Raw genomic sequence first — 22262 nt, 5'->3', positions numbered from 1 at the left:
CTTTGATCCTCTAGAGTAGGCAGTAATCATACTATATTAAATGATCTTCCCTCTTGATCTTTCAGTGACCCTACTTCTCCATTAGAGATTTTCCTAACTGGCAGCTCTGGCCTTTCAAAAAGAAACTTGCTTCCCTTCTCCTAATTTTGCTGCAAAACCCAGCCATGGCTTGTTTGCCAGTCTGGCAGCCACTATAGTTGACCAGATGATCAAAGAAACTAGAAATGATATATCCTTTGATTTCCAAAAGTGCACAGAATACTCTGAGGACTATCATGATGCCACCACGCTGAAAAAGAGCCAGATCTGCCTTTTTCACCTGATGGGCATTGGTTATTAGGAGTCTTTAGGCTTTGGAGAGTGATTCAATAAGATAAAATTTAGACAGAAGTTTACTGTTGCCTGCGTTCCTGTCAGCCAAGAGAACCTGTTAAAACAATTCTGTATCATATTTGGATAGTTTTAACTATGGTATTAACTCTCTGTTTCTCAACCATAGTCATCATACAGTGGTCTGAGGTACCTTTCAAGTAGATGGTTACAAATAACAAAACCACCCAAGTTGAAGATGATTTACTTTTAAAAATTTTTAAATAAATTTAAGCTGATTGAAGATTATCCCTTCTAATGTTCCTCTCACTCACGCATACCTTGATGTTGAGTGGATGGAATTTTACCTAGTTTGCTAGAAATTATCTCTGACATATAACCATTTGTGTGGTATATTACTGTCCTGTGCATGGAGAGATAGGAGAAGATGTCTATGTGCACATCGTATGTTTCCTTGTGGAGAATAAAAAGTCGTGGAACAGTATAATTTAATACATTTTCTCTCTGAATCTGTTATAGTGTGATAACTGTGGCATAGAACCCATCCAGGGTGTTCGATGGCATTGCCAGGATTGTCCTCCAGAAATGTCTTTGGATTTCTGTGATTCTTGTTCAGACTGGTAAGTATTTTCTTCATTGTCAGTCTTCAACTTAGACAAGAAAAGAGCTTCTCAGCCATTAGTGAATTTGATTTCCAAACATAGAAAATATTAATAGTCACACTTAGTGAATTAAACTTTGTTGTTCTAGGCAATTAATTTTTTCCTGTAATCATACCACATATCAGGTAACTTTGCATTAGAGATTTTGATAGATTAATGGATTTAAACAGGGAGAGCTGTGAGGAAGCTTTGTAATACACAGACTAAAATGCATCCAATACCTTGTAATGATACATGTCTTTTTTTCTTTGCAGCCTACATGAAACAGATATTCACAAGGAAGATCACCAATTAGAACCTATTTATAGGTCAGAGACATTCTTAGACAGAGACTACTGTGTGTCTCAGGGCACCAGTTATAATTACCTTGACCCAAACTACTTTCCAGCAAACAGATGACATGGAAGAGAACATCATTTACTAGTCCTCTTCAACACATAGCAATGGTATCATTGTTAATTATGTGCACAGTTTGGAAAGATTCTCTGCTTTCCCAGAAATGACACTCACAGCATGAGAGCTTCCTGAGTGTTCTCGTCAAGTACAGGTCTGCACCGTTGTGGCTCTAGATCACTGTTCAGCAGCTGAACATTCCTGGTGAGCAAAGGGTTTCCCTGGTGAATTTTTCACCACCGCATTTTAGGTGGTGATCTTAAATGGGTGAGATGGAACGAGAGCACACATTAAAGAGAGAGTAAATTCCAAAGGTTTCAAAGAACTTGGTGATAAATATGATAATGAGAAGACAAAGTATTTATATTAAAACAGTTTAGTAGCCTTCAGTTTTGTGAAAATAGTTTTCAGCACAGAAACTCACTTCTTTAGACAAAGTTTTAACCAATGATGGTGTTTGCTTCTAGGATATACACTTTAAAAGAACTCACTGTCCCAGTGTTGGTCATTGATGGCCTTTAGTAAATTGGAGCTGCTTAATCATATTGATACCTAATTTCTTTTAACCACAATGAATTGTCCTTAATTACCAACAGTGAAGCACTACAGGAGGCAACTGTGGCACTGCTTCCTTAACCAGCTCATGGTGTGTGAATGTTATAAAATTGTCACTCAGATATATTTTTAAATGTAATGTTATATAAGATGATCATGTGATGTGTACAAACTATGGTGAAAAGTGCCAGTGGTAGTAACTGTGTAAAGTCTCTAATTCACAACATTAATTCCTTTAAAATACACAGCCTTCTGCCTCTGTATTTGGAGTTGTCAGTACAACTCATCAAAGAAAACTGCCTAATATAAAAATCATATATATGGTAATAATTTCCCTCTTTTGTAGTCTGCACAAGATCCATAAAAGATTGTATTTTTATTACTATTTAAACAAGTGATTAAATTTAGTCTGCGCAGTGAGCAAGAGTTCACATGCATTCTTTTATACTGCTGGATTTTGTTGTGCATCATTTAAAACATTTTGTATGTTTCTTCTTATCTGTGTATACAGTATGTTCTTGAATGATGTTCATTTGTCAGGAGAACTGTGAGAAATAAACTATGTGGATACTGTCTGTTTATATTATAGAATGTTTGTTGTGACTTCCTTTTGCTTAGATTTTGGATTTTTTTTTTTTTTTTTAAACCAGTGTTAAAACCAGAAATTGGTATTTTTAAAAATGGTTTGCTTCACATATTTAAGAGTTTTCTTTCTGTCATTTATGAAGAATAAGGAATATATTATGGAAAAGAGGGTGATCTTAAGCAACCCTGTAAAAGACGGTAATGTTTTTTACTCAGTGTGTGCCAAAACACTAAATTAAACTAGCTTACAAAAAGGAAATACAGACCATGGTTAAAGAAAAAGGCAGTTATTAATGCTAAGGTGTGAATACTAAAGTTGAAATTTTTTTTTCTAGTTGTGTCTCATGAAAATAAGCCCCCATGTATTTAAACAGATGGCTTTTGAAAAATCACCTTGTTTCCTGGAAATTATTATTAACTATAGGAAAAGATAGTATAAATATTCTAAGATTGATTGTTATATTTGACCCAATTTTTAGAATCACCTGTTTTTTCCTATTTTAAATCAAGGGAACATTATTTACTAGTTCTCTTCAGTACATAGCAGGGTACTAAAATCATACCCTGAATTGTTTTTTAATTGAGAAAAGTAATAAAATTTTAAATATAGAAATATGAGAATTTTAAAGTAATATATTGATTAAAGATCACTGATGATATAGATATAATATATCATAACAGAAGGAAAAGTAATGGACTTGAGCTTAACTTCTCACCCTGGAATTATTAGTGGGGTGAAGAGGGAAATCATTAGCATTCTGGGCATTTTTATATTAAATGGTTTGTGAATATGCCAGAAGATCTGCTTTCAACTTGTAATTAGATAAGATAGTAACACTTGATGGTAACTTCTATGTTTGTGTAGAAATAATACCAGTTAGTTTTGGAAAGCCATTCAGATCCATTCAAAAATTCCATAAAGTATGATGTATGCTTTGGAAGAGGGCTATGAGTGATACAATTGTTATATAAATGGAATAGACAAACCACTTGAATGCATTTTTCAAGGGCAAACATTTTTTGAGATTTTTGAGTAATAAAGAGGATTTTTCTGCTTGAGCAGAAGGTGTGTTTGTTTTGCATTTTTCAGCTCCAAGCAACTAGCCCCCATGGTTTTAAAAGGCCCTGAAGTTCGGATAGTAGTAGGTAGTGTTTTGTTGTTGTTTTAATTTGAGAGTTGCAGGAATAATGGGCAGAGCTGTCATTTGCCAGTCGGCCACCATCTGCCTACAGAGAATTATTGGACTGAAAGCTAAAACAGACTGTAAAAGACCTACTTGCTAAAGCATTGCTTATTCAGTGGTATTCAGTAGATAAGATCTATTTCCTGATACATTGTGCTTAAGTTATTTGCACATCTTAAGAAACTTTTAATATCTAAAACCATTGCTGTAAGGTTTAGGCAGAGGAAGTTTCCTTTTGTGTGATGCATAATAATAATAGAAAACACTGATACAGTGTTTACTATGTGCCAAGCAAGCATATAATAACTAATTCTTAACTGTATGAGGCAGGTTCATTTATTATCCTGTTGTCATATGAGGAAATCTAGCCAGAGAGAAGTTAACTAACCTGCCCAAGGTCATATAGTTAGTAAAGCGGTGATGCTTGAATTTTAACCTAGACAGATTACTTCAGAGTCAGCGTCTGCCTTACTACCCTGTTTCCTGAGCAGGAATTTCGCCTTGTGTCAGGCAACACTAGGTGTTAGGAGTGGAGGTGTGCAGGTGTTGCCTTACATTCTGTTTTCCTGATGTCGTGTGCTTTCTAAGAGTACAGACCTGAGCATATGTCCAGGCTTGCAAAGTCTCAGGCGAAGCTGGGACTACAGCTTGTGTTTCCTGCCTCGGGTAGGATTTTCTTCTATGCATGTTGGGTGCTTCTCACTTAACCTAATAGTATGCCTTGTCTGTTTTCCCCCCTTCCCCTTTTTGTTTAAATTAATTCACAAAACACAAAAATTTGCTAGGTATGAGGAACATTTAAAAAAATGAAATAGAGAAAATGGTACATCACATGTAATAAAGATAAATAGTTTTGCGAAATGTCTTTTTCAATCATATATATAAGTGTTGTGTGCTATATAAAACTATTTCTTATTGTGGATAATGAAGTTTGAAGCCTGTTGTTCATCTGTGGATGCACTGGATGGGATTGGAAGTCTTCAGATTTCAGTAGGTTCTTCCACAAGCTTATGAAGACATTGTCCTGTTTAGGCTGTAAACTGTTTTTATTTCTTGATGAAAAGTGTTCTTCTATTTATGTGATCCCTTTTTTCCTACAGTTCATGTAGCTAGTTAACTAGACTTTTCAGAGTTATAATACATTTAGCTCCATGAGAACAGAGACCATCCATGTCTGTCTGTATCTCTAGGGCCTGGCATTTAATCGATTCTCAATAAATATGTGTTGGTTGCATGACCAACATTTTGGTGAGTTTACATTTTTTTTCTCCAGGAACTTAAGAGACACCACCTATTACTGAGTGTGTCTGTAAGATCCTTAGAGGCCTTGCATCAGAAGGTCATCTTGACAGTGCTGTGAGAGGACGGGGGAGTTGGATTCTATCTTACCCGAAGGCTGTGGTTCAACACTGGATGGCAGATGTGGTTTTGGTTCTCTGTGGGGCCCTAGTATCTTGATTCTCTTCCATGTTTTTAAGAGTAATGTAATGAGGCTGGGCACAGTGGCTCACGTCTGTAATCCCAACACTTTGGGAGGCCAAGGCAGGTGAATTGCTTAAGCCCAGGAGTTGATCAAGACCAGCCTGGGCAACATGGCAAAACCCTGTCTTTACTAAAAATACAAAAAATTTAGCCGGGCATGGTGGCGCATGGCTGTAGTCTTAGCTACTCGGGAGGCTGAGGTTGGGGGATCACCTGAACTTGGGAAGTTGAGGCTGCAGTGAGCCAAGATGGTGCCATGGCATAATAGCCTGGGGGAGAACACTGTCTCAAAAAAAAAAAAAAAAAAAGGTAATGGAAAGAACACTGGAGTGAAAATTCTGGGTCTTAGTCCCAGTCGTGGAAGTGAATCATTCAGTGTTTACAAAGAACTACCTTTCATTGCACGTTAGGAGCTAGTAAATGATTCGTGTGTCTTACTAACTTTTGTTTAATCCTCACAGTTCCTCTATGAGGTTCATTACTATTATGTTCTCCACTGTATACATGAGAAAACTGGAGGTGCAAAGAGTATGTTAAATATGTTAGCTCTCAATAGTAATTATTGTGTTTGGGACTGGAGATACCAAGCCGTGTCCTTATGGAGGTTATAATCTAATGCAGAAGACCAGCAATAAGTAAGTAAAATAAAAACTATTCATTGCAGGCAGGGATAAATGCTAAGAAGATAAATATGCTCAGAGAAAAATAATAATGGGAGAATGGCGAATAGTCTGCCATTTTAGATGGAATAAGCAGAGAAATCCTCTATTGGCCAGGGTAAATTCAAATAGAAACCAGAATGGAGCAAGGGAATTTGCTGCATGAATAATCTGTAGGAAGAGGCAGAAGGATAGCAATAGCACACAGGCCCTGAGCCAGTAGACTGTGGCTTGTTCTGGCAACATAAGATGGCCAGAGTAGCTTAAGCCAAATGAGCAAGAGGAGAGTAGTACTTGATGGCATCAAAGAGGGCACAGGCCAGCTCAGATGTGGCCTTGAATACACATCATTGTAAAGGAGTTTAGATTATGTTCTGATGTCTTCTACATACACACACGTCTTTTGCTGGACAGAGACCTCTAAGGTCTTTTCCAGTATTAAAATCTTATGACTTTAAAGTAGTGATATCATTTCAAGCCATTCAAATCAGCAATGTGTTCTAGAGAAGAGTTGATTTGCACTTCTAGATACTCTTCAGGGGCAAAGCCGTTTACCCTTGCTAAATTTTTCAAGGTGGCTGTCAGCTGTAGCCGTAAGAGCCTGTAAAAGATGGTTGGACCTTTCTGCCCCTCTGCTGTCTCATTTTCCTTACCTATGCAGTCAGAGCTGTGCTGGGCATGGACTGTGTTTGCCAGTATATGGTATGTGCTTCAAGAATGTTAATCCCTACAAAGAGTCATTTTATGTTTTCTGGCACAACTGATGATTTTCTTCCTGTAACCTTTTTTTGTTTCCAGTTTGCTCAAGTACTTATGCTCCCCGATAGAGAGTGTGACAACTTGGGGTAGTAATAAAGTAAAGTATATGACAACTGTTGGAGTTGTGGGAACATGCCCCCTTTTGTTAATAGAGGCATAATTGTAACCAAAGAAATTTAATTTCTTCTTTAGCAAACACTGACATTTCTGTTTCAGAATGAGTGCTAAAGAAAAAGGAAATATGAAAGTTACCATGTATCGTGAATACATTGAGTTCTCTCTGTAATAACTCAAAACTGATCTATAGCTAAAATTAAAAACATATAAGCGTATCGTAAATCTTGACTATGTCTGTGTTCACCTCTAATTCTGTTTGGAATAAGGCTTCAAATGCTTTCCAGAATGATGTGAGTTACAAATAAATAGAAAAAGAGTTATCCTGTCTTCCATTTATTTTATTTGTACATATCCATTTCAAGAAAAAAAGAGACTTAAAAAATACAATTCTATCCCAGAAATGGATCCTTATCTGCACAACCATTGAAGAAAAAAAAATCATGCAAACTGAAACTATGTTTTTTTGTAGTGACTCAGTGGAAGATGCAGTTATTCCAGTAGAATATATAAGAAGCTCTGATTTTACAACTGATAGCACAAAAGAAAACCCAAACTTCACTGGTTTAATGCAAGGAAACACAATTTTGCATATGGGTATGACAAGGTTTGCAAACTTCTGGAAAGGGCCCATATGAAACAAACACAAGATTGAACACACCACTTACTGACATGCCCCTCCTACCCACATCAGGTTTGTTACGGTATTTTTTACTTGCTTGGAAACAAATAAATGGGTGACCATTTAAAATCAAAATTATACTTTGATATGTGCCCAATGAATGAAATTGCAAATATCTCATGCTTTTAAATTACTTTTGGTCATTGATATTAATTTATAATTGCTGAAATGCATCACCATGTAGAGAAGAGACTAGGTTACACAATTTATCAGATTTGTTCCCTTAGCCATAATGACAGTATTCCAAAGTTCTTAAAAATAATAGAGAATGTTACTGATGACTAACGTGGGTTTTACCATCTTGGAAAAGCTATACAATTTCATATTTTAAAATTTCTGTCAAATTTTGCTTGATGCCTCTATATCATGTACAAGGCATTGTGTAATCAACTCACCTTATGGCTCTGAGCCACCAGAAGATGAAAGTTGTTGATGAAACAGCCAGACACCAAAGGAAGATGGCCAGGGCTGTCCCCTGTGCCAGGGGCCTCCACTGGGGAACAGTATGTAAATCTTGGGGAGAGGAAGATGTGACTGGGAGTTAGGGATGCTTAATGAGAGGAGAACCAGATGATCAAGGTCTAGCAAGGCCTGTAATCACAACAGGCACAGACTGGTACTGCACCACTGTTTATGTACTGACTAGCTCTGAGTGTGGCCTGCATGATACAAAGTGTGTGTGCTGTGAGTGCAGACAGTTGTCTGAAGTGTGGAAAAGAGGTTGATAGTCCCAAATACACCATGCATGATTTCCAGATACCTCTCACACAGGTCTAGCTGGGAAGCAAACAGTGCTGTCAGGATTTAGGGGGTGGGGGAGTGGGGGCAGGGGGCACAAAAGGTTTAACTTGAAACATTGTGTTAAGGAATGAACTTTTTAATGCTTTTCTGTTTCCACGCTAACAAACATGCATTTTCGCCTTCAGAATATAGAGTCAATAGCTGTGCAGAGTTGAAGAAAAACGTCCTCTGGTGTTCCCTCTGCATTTATCTATATTTAAAAGGAAAAAAAGAGAGTTAGTCTGAAATATTTGTAAATAAAATCATGTTTAATAATGAAAGATCACTATCAATTGCTCATAATTTGCTCTGCAAAATTTTAAAACACAAGACCCCCCAAAACACAGAGAAAAAAGTCAAGAGTAGTGGTTTTAAAACTACATGTCTCAATTAAAACAACAATGAAGTACCACTACACATCTATTAGAATAGCCAAAATCCAAAGCACTGACACCACCAAATGCTGGTGAGGACATGGAGCAATAGGAACTCTCACTCATTGCTTGTGGGAACACAAAACGGTACACCCACTTCAGAAGACACTGCAGTTTCTGAAACTGAACATACTGTTACCATACTTTTTAGCAGTTGCACTTCTTGGTGTTTTACCCAAATGGGCTGAAACCTGAGCATCTACCCAAAAACCTGCCTATGGATGTTGACAGCAACTTCATGCATAATTGACAAAACTTGGAAGCAACCAGGATGATCTTCAGCATTTTAATGGATGGATAAACTGATATATCCAGATGCACAGGGGAGTATTATTCAGTGCTAAACTTTATATTACTCAGTGATTCAGCCTTCTCTGAAGAGGGTACATATTGTTTGGTTCCAATTATATGACATTCTGGAAAAATCAAAACTGGAGACAGGTTTAAAAAGATCAGTGGTTGATGGGCAGAGGGCAGGTAGAGATGAGAAGGTAGAGTACAGGATTTTTAGAGCAGTGTAACTAGTCTATGGGAATGCTGCTCAATTTTGCGGGGAACCTAAGACTTCTCTAAAAAGGAAGGCCTATTTAAAACAAGTCCCTAGGTAAAGCATTGCTATGGTCATGGAAAGACTTTGGAGTTACTTAAAATGAGACTTCTGAGTGTTCTGGTGCATTTGGGAATAGTAAGGAGATTGGGGCATGAGGGAGAGAGGTGTGGAGAAGAAAGCAAAAGGCTAGGACCACAGTGTGTAGGTGTGCTAAAGGCAAAGTCTGCTTGGAGACTGTTGACATGCCAGCCCAAGGAGGACATATCAAGGGAAGCTGATTTTCTGGGCACGAAAGTACTGCCCCTTCCCCTGTCCTAACATTGCACCGACCGCTGAGATTTGTTCCATTACACCTGTATTGTCTACGGAAAGTAAAGGCCTGGCCAAGCACAGGAAGCACATGGGAGGCCAGGGGAATGCTGGTGGCGTGCATCAACTTCCACAAGTGTCACCCAGGTTACTTTGGTAAAGTTGGTTATGAGGCATTACCACTTAAAGAGAAACCAGGGCTTCTGCCCAACTCTCGACCTTGACAAATGTAGACCTTGGTCAGTCAAGAGACATGAGTCATCACACGCTGACAAAAATAATAATAATAATAATAAGAAGAAGAAGAAGAAGAAGAAGAATAAATAAAACAGGTTGGAGCTGCTCCCATCATTGATGGAGTGCTATGGGCTACTGCAGAATTCTGAGGAAGGGAAACTTCCAAAGTAGCCTGCTGTCATGAAGGCCAAGTTCTTCAGCAGGAGAGCTGGGAGAAGACTAAGGATGTATATATAGGGGGAAGTAGGGAGGCTGTGTCCTGGTGACTTGAAGCCACAAGGAGGGAGCTTAACTAAATGCTAACAAATGAAAAAAAAAAAAAAAAGGAAAGGGTTGGTGATCTACATGAGTCATGGGGTGGGTGGTAAACTTGCTAAAACACAGCTTTCCAGGCCATATCTACAGAGGGTCTTGTTTGGTGGGTTTGGACTGGGTCTTTAATCTGTATATTTAACAAATTCTCCACATGATTTTGTTGTGGGCCATCTTGGAGCACACTTCGAGAAACACAAAGTTTTCAAACATACATTTTCAAGCACACTTTGAGACTCTTGTCTACCTATCCAAATCTTTGTGCAAACTAGTTTGCATTTTTCTACCCCTAGGGATTTCACTGCTTCCAGAGGTAGAATGAATTCTCAACACCATCAACAAAAAGAATGTTGCATGTTTAAATACTGGAGAAAATGGATACCACAATATTAATGGATACAACAATATTAATATAATGACTGTCATTCCCAAACTGGAAAAATCCTGTATGTCCATTAACAATAGATGGATAAATTGTGACATAGTCATATAATGGAATACTATAGTAATTAAAAGAAAAAGAACCACAGCTATTTCAACAACATGGATTAATTTCACAAGCTTGAGGGACACAAGCCAGTCTCAAGAATATGAATACAGTAGGGTTCAGTTTATATAAGGTTTAAAATAAAAGCTATTTTGGTTAGGGATCCATACGTAGGCAATAAAGTCATAAAGATAGAAGCAAGGAAATGATTATCATGAAAGCCAGGATAGTAGTTACTTCTTGGGGAGAGGAAGGAAGCTGTGACAGGGGAGACATATGGGGAGGGTGGAGCTTCTGCAATTCTTTTCTATTTCTCGTCCTGCATGGTGGTTATATGAGTGTTCATTTTATTCCTCAAACTCTATATACTACTTTTATGCATTCCTGTATGTATGATATAGCCCACAATAAGGGAAAAATCAGTTTTTTAAAAGTTCTTTTCCCCTCTCATAAATATGTCATACTTTATCCTTACAGGAGACTCAAATACAGCAATCTGCAATTTGTCTGTCCAGCTAGAGGTTCTACATCTGGACGGTAGGGGCTTAGCCTTAGCCATGTTCATGGCCCCCACAGCACCTTGCTTATTGCTTTACTTCTTCCTCCTTTTCCTTTCAACCAACAAGCATTTCCTGGTTATCACCAATGTTTCGGAGTTACCAAGTTGAATGAGAAACAATGGTCCTGTTTTCCAAGAGCTCACCCTCAGTGGTAGAGATGAACATTCAACAGGAATTTACACTGTTAGGAGGTAAACACAGGAGCTAAAGGGGCACCTTCCACAATGTTGGGAGGGCAGAGAAGCTTTCTGAGGAAAGTAATAGTTGTCATCATTTAAAATGATAAACATTACTAGTAATGGCACAGAAATGCTTTTTAAATAACCAAAGTAATCCTGTCAATGATCTTAGAAGAGAAGTCTTGTTATCCCAGTTTTACAGATGATGAAACAGGGGCTCTGAAAGATGAATTAAATTTTTCAAGATAATGTAGTTAAGTAAGTGGAGAGAACTGGTTCACACCCAGGCCTTTGATTTTGAAGTCTTTGCACGTCTTGACTTTACTACACTATGCTGACCAGTTCAAAATGGTGGATGGCCAGATATGAGGGGGAGTAGCAAGGAGTGAAGCAGGAATTGTAATGACAGGCTGGGCTATGAAAAGGCTTATGTTCCCTATTGCATGACGATAATGAGGAACCACGTGAGAACTGTTTTTTTGTTTTGTTTTTTGTTTTTTAAAACAGGGTCTTGCTCTGTTGCCCAGTCTGGAGTGCAGTGGTGCGATCTTGGCTTACTGCAGCCTCTGCCTCCCAAGTTCAAGTGATTCTTCTGCCTCAGACACCTGAGTAGCTGGGATTATAGGTGTGTGCCACCATGTCTGGCCATTTGTCTTTTTAGTAGAGATGGGGTTTCACCATGTGGCCAGGCTGATCTTGAACTCCTGACCTCAAGTAATCTACCTGCCTCAGCCTCCCAAATTAAGGATTAAGGTGGGAGCCACTGTGCCCAGCCCATGTAAGAGTTTTTAAGGAATGGGCTGACATCATAAAATATGGGTACACAGCAAATATTTGATAAATATTTGTTCCATCAAAAATAACTGCAGAGTCCAGGCGCGGTGGCTCATGCCTGTAATCCCAGCACTTTGGGAGGCCGAGGCAGGCGAATCATGGGTCAGGATATTGAGACCATCCTGGCTAACATGGTGAAACTCCGTCTCTACTGAATATACAAAAAAAAAAAAAAAAAAAAAAAAAAAAAAAAAAAAAAAACGAAAACAAAACGAAACAAAAAAACTGCAGAAAGGTGGAAGTGCAAGGCAAAGAGCCCTGTATGAGGCGTGCCTGGGATTGCCCTCAGTGTGCTTCAGGACTTGACAGGCCATTCATCCTCTTGGGGCCTCAGTTTCCTCCTCTATCATATGAAGGGACTGAACTAGGACTAGATAACCTCCAGGTCTGGTTCCAGCCTGGATGTTCTATGCTATTCCAGATCTGAGCTCACTTTTTAGTGGGGATGAGCTCCTCTCAGCAGGCGTCAGGATTGTTCAGTTTAGTTTGGTGTTGCTAGTTAAGCTGGGCCTAGAAGAATAGACATGTACTGGAAGATAATAAAGGTGGCAAAGGTGTAGAGATCTGAAAGCACATCGATTTTTCAGCAAACAGTGGGTCATTTGTTGAGGACAGAGCAAATGCTGCATGGGATGATGAGGGCAGGCAGAGAAAAAGAGGAAGCTGGAAAAATAGGTTGGAATGAGGTGTCTCCATAGATTTGCCTATTTGGGACATTTTATATCAATGGAATCACACAATATATGGTCTTTTGTGACTGGTTTCTTGGCATAATATTTTCAAGGTTCATTTATGTTGTAGTGGATATCAATACTTGGTTCCTTTTTATTGCTGAATAATGCTATGCTGCATTTAACCTGAATGTTCCAAACATGCCTTGGGATGTCTTCCTTCCTCACCTCTTTTCAGCAAATCTGTTTCCGCCCACAGCCCACTGTACAGTCACCTGACCTCACCTTATCAAACGCTGGGAGGAGGGAGGAAAGGAAGGGGTTGCTAGCTCACATTCCTGCCCCTTCTCAGGTTTCCTCCCCTGTAGCAGGGACGGGTAAGAAGGTATAAATCCACAAACACTTGATTTATTATTTACACTGTCCATGATCGTATCAGTGGAAAATGCACCAGGTCTGTCACTGGTCCCCAAGAAGTTCCATGAGGACAAAGATTCAAATACAACTATTTTGTGCATAATGTAAGTTCTTCACCCTAGTGATCCAATTTTTCGTCTTTGGCACAAACACTTCCCCAAATCAGCCCCAGATACTCCCCAGAAGAGGAAGATAAGTAGCCTAGGGAATGACTCCAAGTGACCGTCTACTTCAAATGCATGTGAATTTTCTCACTACAATATCACTGCCTAATTGAGGCACACGTGTAGTGGGACTTTCAGCCTCAGTGATGCCCTCTGCTTCATCTGTACAAACTCCAACTGTGTTCCAGGGCCCTTTCTTGTCCTCACAAAGTGGTGGATATTTTGCAGCATCTTCCTCATTATTTATCTGTTCTCCAGCCTCTTGCTGAATCCCACCAGTTCCTTGCATTTAACTGACTTAGCATGTTCTATTTCTGCTCCTGGGCCCTGAAACATTTCTCTCCTCCAATCTGTCTTCTGCAACCATTACTAACTAACATTCCCAACTTTATATATGATTTTCTAAATTTATCTTCTTTCCAAAAGAAAACCATACCTATGTTTCTCATACTCATAATGTGTCTTTTAACACTATTAATATACAATTTTTTTTAAAGAACACTTTTTTTTTTTTTTTAAAGAGGTAAGGTTTCACTCTTTTACCCAGGCTGGAATGCAGTAGTGAGATCATAGCTCACTGTAACCTCTAACTCCTGGGCTCAAGTAATCCTCCTGCCTCAGCCTCCCAAGTAGCTGAGACTATAGGCATGTGCCACCATGCCCAGCTACTTTTTTGTATGTTTTTGTAGAGATGGGGTCCTGCTATGTTGCCCAGTCTGGGCTTGAAGTCCTGACCTCAAGCGATCCTCCCACCTCAGCCTCCCAAAGTGCTGAAATTATAGGTGTGAGCCACTGTGCCTGGCCAAGAATACATTTATTATGTTCTATTTCCTCCATGTTTCATAATTGATAACTTGGTCATTCAACATAATGCCAGTGTTACACTCACATAAATTGGGTTGATCCTTGTCCAGGATTTCTTTTAGACTCCGATAAAAATACATTTGTTCATTACAATAACCTTTGAATGTACTCTATTACCTTCTGCCTTTTACTATCACAGTGAACTAAAGGCTCTTTCTGTATTACCTTCCCCACTGACTATCACAGTGGACATGCACTCGTTGCAATTCAGTGCAACATTTAACTTTTCGCTTCTTGGTCAGATAAAACCCAGCCTTAACTCAAATATTTGTATATTGTTAAAGAAAAAAAATGTTCAATGATTCTTGTTAAAGCATGGTAAGGGAGGCTTTATTGGGGACCATTAACGATGGGTATAGATAGGGACTACGGCAACAGGATTTTGCAGCGGGGGAGAGGGATGGGACTCAACTCTGAATACAGCGTGGGCAAGTGGGAATTTATAGTCAAGGAGCAGGATGGGTGTCAGTGGATGGAAAATTATTAAGAGGTAATAACATCAGGAGTAAGGAAAATTCTGGCTACCAACCTGACAGGACCCTTGCTGAAGACAGACCAACATGATCAGACAGCACCTGGGGATGATGGAGGATGAGCACCCCAATCAGATATTGAGGGTAGGGATCTTGCTAAAGTGATTTAGTAGGTTTTACAAGGAAGTGCACAGATGGGCCTAGGAGAAGGTTCAAGAGTCTGACTAAAGTTTGGTCAGCAGAGAACCTTTGTCAATATCCAGCTAGACAGTAAGCTCCATGAGCACGAGGCCATTACTCAGCATAGTATCCCCCGTGCCTGGCTCTAGGAAGAAAGGCAAAAAACCAAAAAGGTAAACAAAAGAATGTATCCTCTATTCCCACATTTGCTCTTCTTTTCCTCACAGAAATGAACGGTTGTGGGGGAAGAAGCATGTTCTTAAAGTCCATTTTCTGCAGTCTGGGCTTTATGGAAGGAGAACGCATTCTGCCTTCTAAAAACAAGGCGACTTGGTTTCAGCACAGAGGACTCAGCACACAGCACCTCAAGGACAGTGCTAGTTATTTTCTGTCAATCAGGCCAGAGCTGATGTTTTGGGGAGGGCTGGGGCGGGGTCCTGGAGCTCTCAGTGGTCCATTGCCCACCTCTATTTCCCTCCCCAATCCCTCTCCTCATTTTGTTTTGTGGCTTAAATATGGGGACTTCTTAATGAAATTAAAAAACTGCTTATTGCCAACCAGTCAGTCATGTGCTGTAGTGCTTGCCCCTGTGGAGCCCAAAGATGTGGGTAGGTTTAAAGACAAAATCAAATGATAAGGCTTTCTAGATGGGAAAAGCAGTCTTTTACTTCGGTGAGTAGAAAACTCCGTGAAGTTAGTTGGGATCCTCCTTAGGACCAAGATGCCAAGTTTTGAGAATAAAGGCAGTGAGGCAATTTCTATTGTCTTATAGAAGGCATGTATGCGTGTGTGTGTGTGGTGGGAAAAGGCTGGATTCCTGAAGTGCATTTTGTTTTGTTTTGTTTTGAGACGGAGTTTCGCTCTTGTCACCCAGGCTGGAGTGTAACGGTATGATCTCAGCTCACTGCAACCCTCACCTCCCAGATTCAAGCAATTCTCCTGCCTCAGCCTCCCGAGTAGCTGGGATTACCGGCACGTGCCACCACGCCCAGCTAATTTTTGTATTTTTAGTAGAGACAGGGTTTCACCATGTTGGCCAGGCTGCTCTCTGACTTCTGACCTCAGGTGATCCGCCTGCCTCGGCCTCCCAAGTGCTAGAATTACAGCTGGGAGCCACTGCCCATGGCCTGAAGTGTATTTTTCAGGAGCAAAAGAGAGCCCAGTTGAACTGGGTGGGAACAAAGCCTTTTGTCTACTCTCCAAAATTCTCCTTTGGTTCTACAGGTTACCTCGACTCTTCCTAAGTCTCAAAGTAGATTCTCTTTGCTCATCTAATTCCCACGTATAGAGTATTTTAAGGGAAAAAGTGGCATTTATCATTTTGTATATAACTGCAACTCAAAGGAAATGGAAAAGAACCAATTTACTAAATGCTTTCAAAGTTACAGGAACTTTTCTTGGTGCTTAGAGCTTTAGCAAATTTAAACCAATTAGCTTACAAGGTACTGGTGCTTAATGTCCTTAGCAAACAGAGAACAGTCCTGCACAATCAGCTTACTGACTGTTTTCTATGAATGAGACTTCCTCAGTAATTGTGCAAACTTGAAAGTAATATGTCCTCCAACATAGAGTATGTTTACTCCATAATCAATTATTATACTATTAATTCATAGTAACCCTCTTTTATCATGAATAGTCAAAAGTAAGTTTCATCGTGACCTTTCTCCAAAAGATCTGCAATTCTGAGTCAGCAAAGTCAGTATGTATGGGGTCTTAATGTATTTAATTTAGTTAGAAACTAGGTAAGTAGATTTGCTTCTGACTTCAAGAGTTTACCAGCCGGATGGAGTGGCTCATGCCTGTAAACTGCCCATGCTTTGGGAGGCTGAGGTAGGAGGATTGCTTCAGCACAGGAGCTCAAGACCAGCTTGGGAAATATAGTGTCTCTACAAAAATAAAAAAATTAGCTGGACACATGCCTGTAGTCCTAGCTGCTGGAGAGGCTGAGGTGAAGGATGGCTTGAGGCCAGGAGCTTGAGGCTAAAATGAGCTGTGATGGAGCTATTGCACTCACTCCAGCCTGGGCAACAGGGTAAGACCCTGTCCCTTAAAAAAAAAAAATAAATAAATAAAAGAGGCTGAGGATCACTTGAGCCTAGGAGATTGAGGCTGCAGTAAGCCATGATCATGCCACTGTACTCCAGCCTGGGTGACAGTGAGATCCTGTCTCAAAAAAAAAAAAGAAAAGAAAAGAAAAGAAAATGTGGTACATATACACAATGGAGTACTATTCAGCTATAAGAAAGAATGAGATCCTGTCATTTGCAACAACATGTATGGAACTGGAGGTCATGTTAAGTGAAATAAGCCAGGCTCAGAAAGACAGACTTCGAATGTTCTCACTTATTTCTGAGAGCTAAATGTTAGAGCAATTGAACTCATGGAGATAGACAGTAGATTGATAGTTACCAGGGTCTGGGAAAGGAGAGGGGGAAGTGGGAATGGCTAATGGATACAAAAATTAAGGTAGATAGAATGAATGCGATCTTGTATTTGATAGCACAAAATGGTGACTCTAGGCAACAATAACTTATTGTACACTTAAAAATAACTAAAAGACTATAATTGGATTATCTGTAACACAAAGAAAGGACAAATGCTTGAGGTGATAGATACCTCATTTCCCCTGATGTGATCACTGCACACTGCATGCCTATAGAAAGTATCTTACATACCCCATAAATATATACACTAATATGTACCCACAAAAAATAAAAATTTTAAGAAAGAAAGAAGCATAAAAAAGAATTTACCATTTTTGGTCTGAGACGTGATATAAAATCCTGCAGTAAGTGATGTTCTGACAAGTATAGCAAAATATTATTTCATTAAAAAGCTAAAAGCAGGCCAGGTGCAGTGGCTCGTGCCTGTAATCCCACCACTTTGGGATGCCGAGACGGGTGAATCACCTGAGGTCAGGAGTTCAAGACCAGCCTGGCCAACATAGTGAAACCCGGTCTCCACTAAAAATACAAAAAGTAGCAGGGTGTGGTGGCGGGCACCTGTAATTCCTGCTACTCGGGAGGCTGAGGCAGGAGAATCGCTTGAGCCCGGGAGGCAGAGGTTGCAGTGAGCTGAGCAACAGAGTGAAATTCTGTCTCAAAAAAAAAAAAAAAAAAAAAGCTAAAGCAAGTGAAGAGGAAACAGTAAATTTTTGAGTTTTTACCTGACTTCTTGAAGGAAAAGTAGAGCGGTAATGATATTTCTACCCAGCAGTCAACAGAACATATTACTAAATGAAGAAAGCAATTACACTGCTTTGGGAATTACACATTTTGTTTACTCTTTCTCTTTAGTTCCATGGATTTGTAAATCATAAAATGGTTGGCTAGTCCAAACATTGCCTATGTCTAGTGGTGTTTTTCCTGAGTTTTCCCACACGGTTGAAACCATTGCTAGAGTCTCATTTTATTTTTCATGTATTGGCACCATGGAACCTCTGGGACAAAGCCAAGCTGTTACAGCGTGGTTTAGTATCACGCTCTGTGTGCCAGCACCTTCCTTTTCTAATCTTGTCCCCTGTTAAACAAGACACAGCCTCACACCACAGGGATCCCTAACTGCCAGAGGATAACAGCAGCGGCTCAGCAAGGCAGACCTGAGTGTGCAGAACCTGGGCATGGTCTGGGGAACATCATCAAATGCAGTTTTCAAAAGTTGGGGTTATGTAAAAGGCTGCTCATAGGGGGTCATCCAGTTCACATATCCAGTCAGTCCACATAGTTCTCATTATCAAGGCCATAGAAAGAAGGAGGACTATATATACATTGACTTTAGAGAGATTTAAGGACAAACTTCAGCAAAAATATAAGGATGATTTATAATCAGCACATTAATGGTTTCTCTAAATAGGACTTCCCATAGTTCGCGCAGCTTGTCCACTTACACGTTTTAAGTAACTGTTTTTCCTTTTCTCTTTCTCTCCGTTCTGCCTAAAGTTTTGAATAACATCTTTTAGCAGATATGAAAAAAAATCATCCTTTCTAAAATGATCTCTCTAAAACACCTGCTCAATCATTTTCCTGTTTAAAAGTTTCTCAGTGCTTCCCTCCTAGAACCTGAGTACTTTCAGGATTCAGTCCAAACATCCTCGGGTAGGCTAGAACTATGCAATATGGTGTAGCCCCTAGCCACACATGGTTTCGGAGCACTTGAAATCTGACTAGCACAAGAAAGGAACTGAATTTTTAATACTGTTTAATTAAAATTAATATAAAATTTAAACCTGGTATTTGACCCAATTTTTGGAAAATTAAAAACTATCTTTGGAATGACTTGGGTATGTGAAATCTACTTTTCAACTGTAAATTTTATGAAATATAAATATAGTTCCAGTATTTTTTATGGAAACTTAGCAGCTAAATTTGAGGTAAAGCCCTAAGTACCAGATTTTGAATACATAGTTCATAAAAAAAAAAATGTAAAAATATTTCATTAAGAATTTTATGGCTGGGCACGGTGGCTCACACCTGTAATCTCAGCACTTTGGGAGGCCGAGGCGGGCAGATCAAGAGGTCAAGAGATTGAGACCATCATGGCCAACATGGCGAAACTCCATCTCTACTAAAAATGCAAAAATCAGCCAGGTGTGGTGGCGTGCACCTGTACTTCCAGCTACCCGGGAGGCTGAGGCAGGAGAATCGCTTGAACCCAGGAGGTGGAGGTTGCAGTGAGCCAAGATCGTGCCACTGCACTCCAGCCTGGCGACAGAGTGAGACTCTGTCTCAAAAAAAAAAAAAGAGAATTTTATATTGATTACATGTTGAAATGATACGTAGGCTATATTAGGTTACATAAAATATATTGTTAAATTAATTTCACCTGTTTCTTTTTACCTTTCTTTGTTTATGTGTCTACTAGAAAAGTTTAAATTATACATGTGGCCCACATTATATTTCTTTTGACAGTGCTGAGCTAGCAAATGTATTGAATGCAGGAGGAATGAATGAATGAATGGATTCAAAGTCCTTTACTGCTTGCTTCAATCTTGCTCTTTAGTCTCATCTGTCACGACTTTAATTCATCTGTTTGGCACTTCATCTGGGCCAGCATTCCTGGCTCTTTCACGAGTCAGTGGCTTTGTTCCCTCTCCTCCATCTGGCTTGAGTATCTCTTCATCCTTTAGGACCCAGCTCAAATGTCCTCTTTTCTCTGAAGCCTTTACTTACCTCCCCAGGCCTGAGCTCTGTGCTCCTAAAGGCCTGGAGCATTCTGTAGATCCTATTACGGCACCTACCACTTCGCTGGGGTTTCATGTGTCACAGAGTTTCACAAGTCTGTTTTGTTTTGTTTTGTGTAGAGACGGAGTCTCACGCTGTCGTTCAGGCTGGAGCGCAGTAGTGCGATCTCAGTTTACTGCAACCTCTGCCTCATGGGTTCAAACAATTCTTGTGCCTCAGCCTTCTCCCGAGTAGCTGGGATTACAGATGCACACCACCACACCCATCTAATTTTTGTATTTTTAGTAGAGAGAGAGTTTCACCATGTTGGCCAGACTGGTCTTGAACTCCTGACCTCAAGTGATCTGCCCTCCTCAGCCTCCCTAAGTGCTGGGATTACAAGCACATGTCTTTTCCCATGAATTCCCAGCATTAAGTAGCATGCCTTGGAACTTAGAGATGCCCAGTAAATGTCTGCTGAGCATGTCAAAGATTTTACATAGAAGAGCGCCAATTCTTTGCTGGTAGAATTCATGTCAGTGACTCCAGGAGGGGTTCTGAGTTAAAGTGGACCTTAGTGAAGGGGGTGCCGTAAGATGGGCAAAGGCAAAATCTGTTATGTGATTATCACAACCACAGAGGAAGAAATCAAGAATGTGTACAGATGAGTCAAAAGGGCCTGGAATTCTCTTCTGCTTGCTGTTTGGGGAAGAGACACGCATGCAGCAAGCACAACTCATTTCAGCAGGACTGCAGGGGTGCAAACGGTATTGCACTGAATCAAAAGGTCTTTGCAAGAGTCTGGTGAAGGTCTGACGATAGATCAGGAAGGAAAGGGGGTGGAGAGAAGACTATTTTAAGCAGAGTCATAAAGAAAAAGTCTCTTAAGTCTTTCAGAACCAGATGGAAGATTTATGCTTCATTTGTCAAGTGAGAGGACAGAACCTTAGGGTTCCTCTACGTCACTCTCTCCTTCGGGCACACCTTTCTCTTCACTGCACCAGCAGGAGGGAGGGCTGTATCTAAATCTAGGTTTCTAGTTGTCATCCAAGGCAGGCCCAGATGAAATGCAGGGACGCTTCAGACTTGAAACTGATAAGCCTCCCCAGCGAAGGTGGGGCACTGATAAAGGAGGGCAAGCAGCCAGGAGCTGGGAAATTCCAAAGCGTAGTTACACTTCAAAGAACTCTTTCCAGGGCAACATGGAGAGCCAGGGGAGTAGAAATGAATGGGTTTAAAGACATCAGCCTCTGCTTAAAATAGCTCAGCAGTTTCTCCTACTAGAAAAAAATCTAAGCAAGCATGTCTTTCCACCACATAGTTGTTAGTAGTAGACAAAAACAACCAAACTAAACTAGAAACAACCTAGTTCAATAAACTATAGAACATCTATATCGTGGCATATTATATAGCTATGAAAAAGAAAACAATATTGTGATGTGTTGACCTGGAGGTGTTTTGCAGAAATGTGTACAGCTTGGTAGTATTTGCATGAAATCACACCCCCCATCGTGGTTGTGTGTGTGTGTGTGTCTGTAGTAAACAGTTTGATTTCAGAGAGAAAGAATGAGGGGCTGGGGGAAAGAAGAGAAGAAAGAGAGAAAGAGAACAGGAGGTGGAGGAAAAGGAGGAAGGGAGGAGAGGTGGAAAGATACACAATAAGCTGTTCACATTGGTTATTTGAGGGAAGCAAGGTTGTGAGGAGCATTGTGAATTGTGTGTGTGTGTATATAGTCATGCACCGATAACAATGTTTTGGTCAATGACAGACTGCTTATACAATGGCAGTCTCATAAGATTATAATGAAGCTGAAACATTTCTAGCGCCTTGTGATGTGGTAGCCATCAATGTCAGAGCGCAATGGATTACTCATGTGTTTGTGGTGATGCTGGTGTAAAGAAATCCACTGTGCTGCCGGTGTTGTAAAAATATAGCACGTACAATTATGTAAAGTACACAGTGCTTGATAATGATGATAAACGACTATGTTACTGGTTTATGTATTTCCTATATTATACTTTCAATTATTATTTCAGTGTGCATTTTTTCTACTTGTTAAAAAAGAGCTAACTGTCAAACAGCCTCAGGCAGGTCCTTCAGGAATGTTCCAGAAAAAGGCCTTGTTATCAAAGCAGGTGACAGCTCCAGGCATGTTACTGCCTTGAAGACCTTCCAGTGGGCAAGATACGGAGGTAAAGACAGTGGCATGATGATTCTAACCCCGTGTAGGCAGGCCTAGGTGAATG

The 22262-nt window shown here is 39.9% G+C and overlaps 2 protein-coding genes across 9 annotated transcripts in view; one reads left to right on the top strand and one right to left on the bottom strand.

The window, feature by feature from the left end:
- Positions 1–4796, top strand: part of ZZZ3 (zinc finger ZZ-type containing 3) — a 122629-nt gene extending 117833 nt beyond the window's left edge. For 4 of the 6 annotated variants that reach the window (XM_017962692.2, XM_009211285.4, XM_031653338.1 and 1 more), the window contains 2 exons: positions 850–950; positions 1247–2526. In XM_017962692.2, coding sequence (XP_017818181.1) covers positions 850–950; positions 1247–1391 — 246 coding nt within the window. In that variant the 3' untranslated portion in view covers positions 1392–2526. Of the gene's footprint in view, positions 1–849; positions 951–1246 lie in introns of all 6 variants that reach the window. The other 2 variants (XM_017962693.2, XM_009211291.3) reach the window with 1 other exon arrangement.
- A 2250-nt stretch (positions 4797–7046) lies between these two features.
- AK5 (adenylate kinase 5) overlaps positions 7047–22262 on the bottom strand; it is a 303250-nt gene continuing 288034 nt past the window's right edge. For 2 of the 3 annotated variants that reach the window (XM_009211191.4, XM_009211198.4), the window contains exon 14: positions 7050–8396. In XM_009211191.4, the coding sequence (XP_009209455.1) occupies positions 8328–8396 (69 nt within the window). In that variant the 3' untranslated portion in view covers positions 7050–8327. Of the gene's footprint in view, positions 8397–22262 lie in introns of all 3 variants that reach the window. The other variant, XM_003892093.4, reaches the window with a different exon arrangement.

The sequence above is a fragment of the Papio anubis genome, chromosome 1 (assembly GCF_008728515.1).
Source record: "Papio anubis isolate 15944 chromosome 1, Panubis1.0, whole genome shotgun sequence".
Taxonomy (NCBI): domain Eukaryota; kingdom Metazoa; phylum Chordata; class Mammalia; order Primates; family Cercopithecidae; genus Papio; species Papio anubis.
The sequence above is the reverse complement of the archived record's forward strand: the minus strand, read 5'-3'. Positions and strand labels throughout refer to the sequence as shown.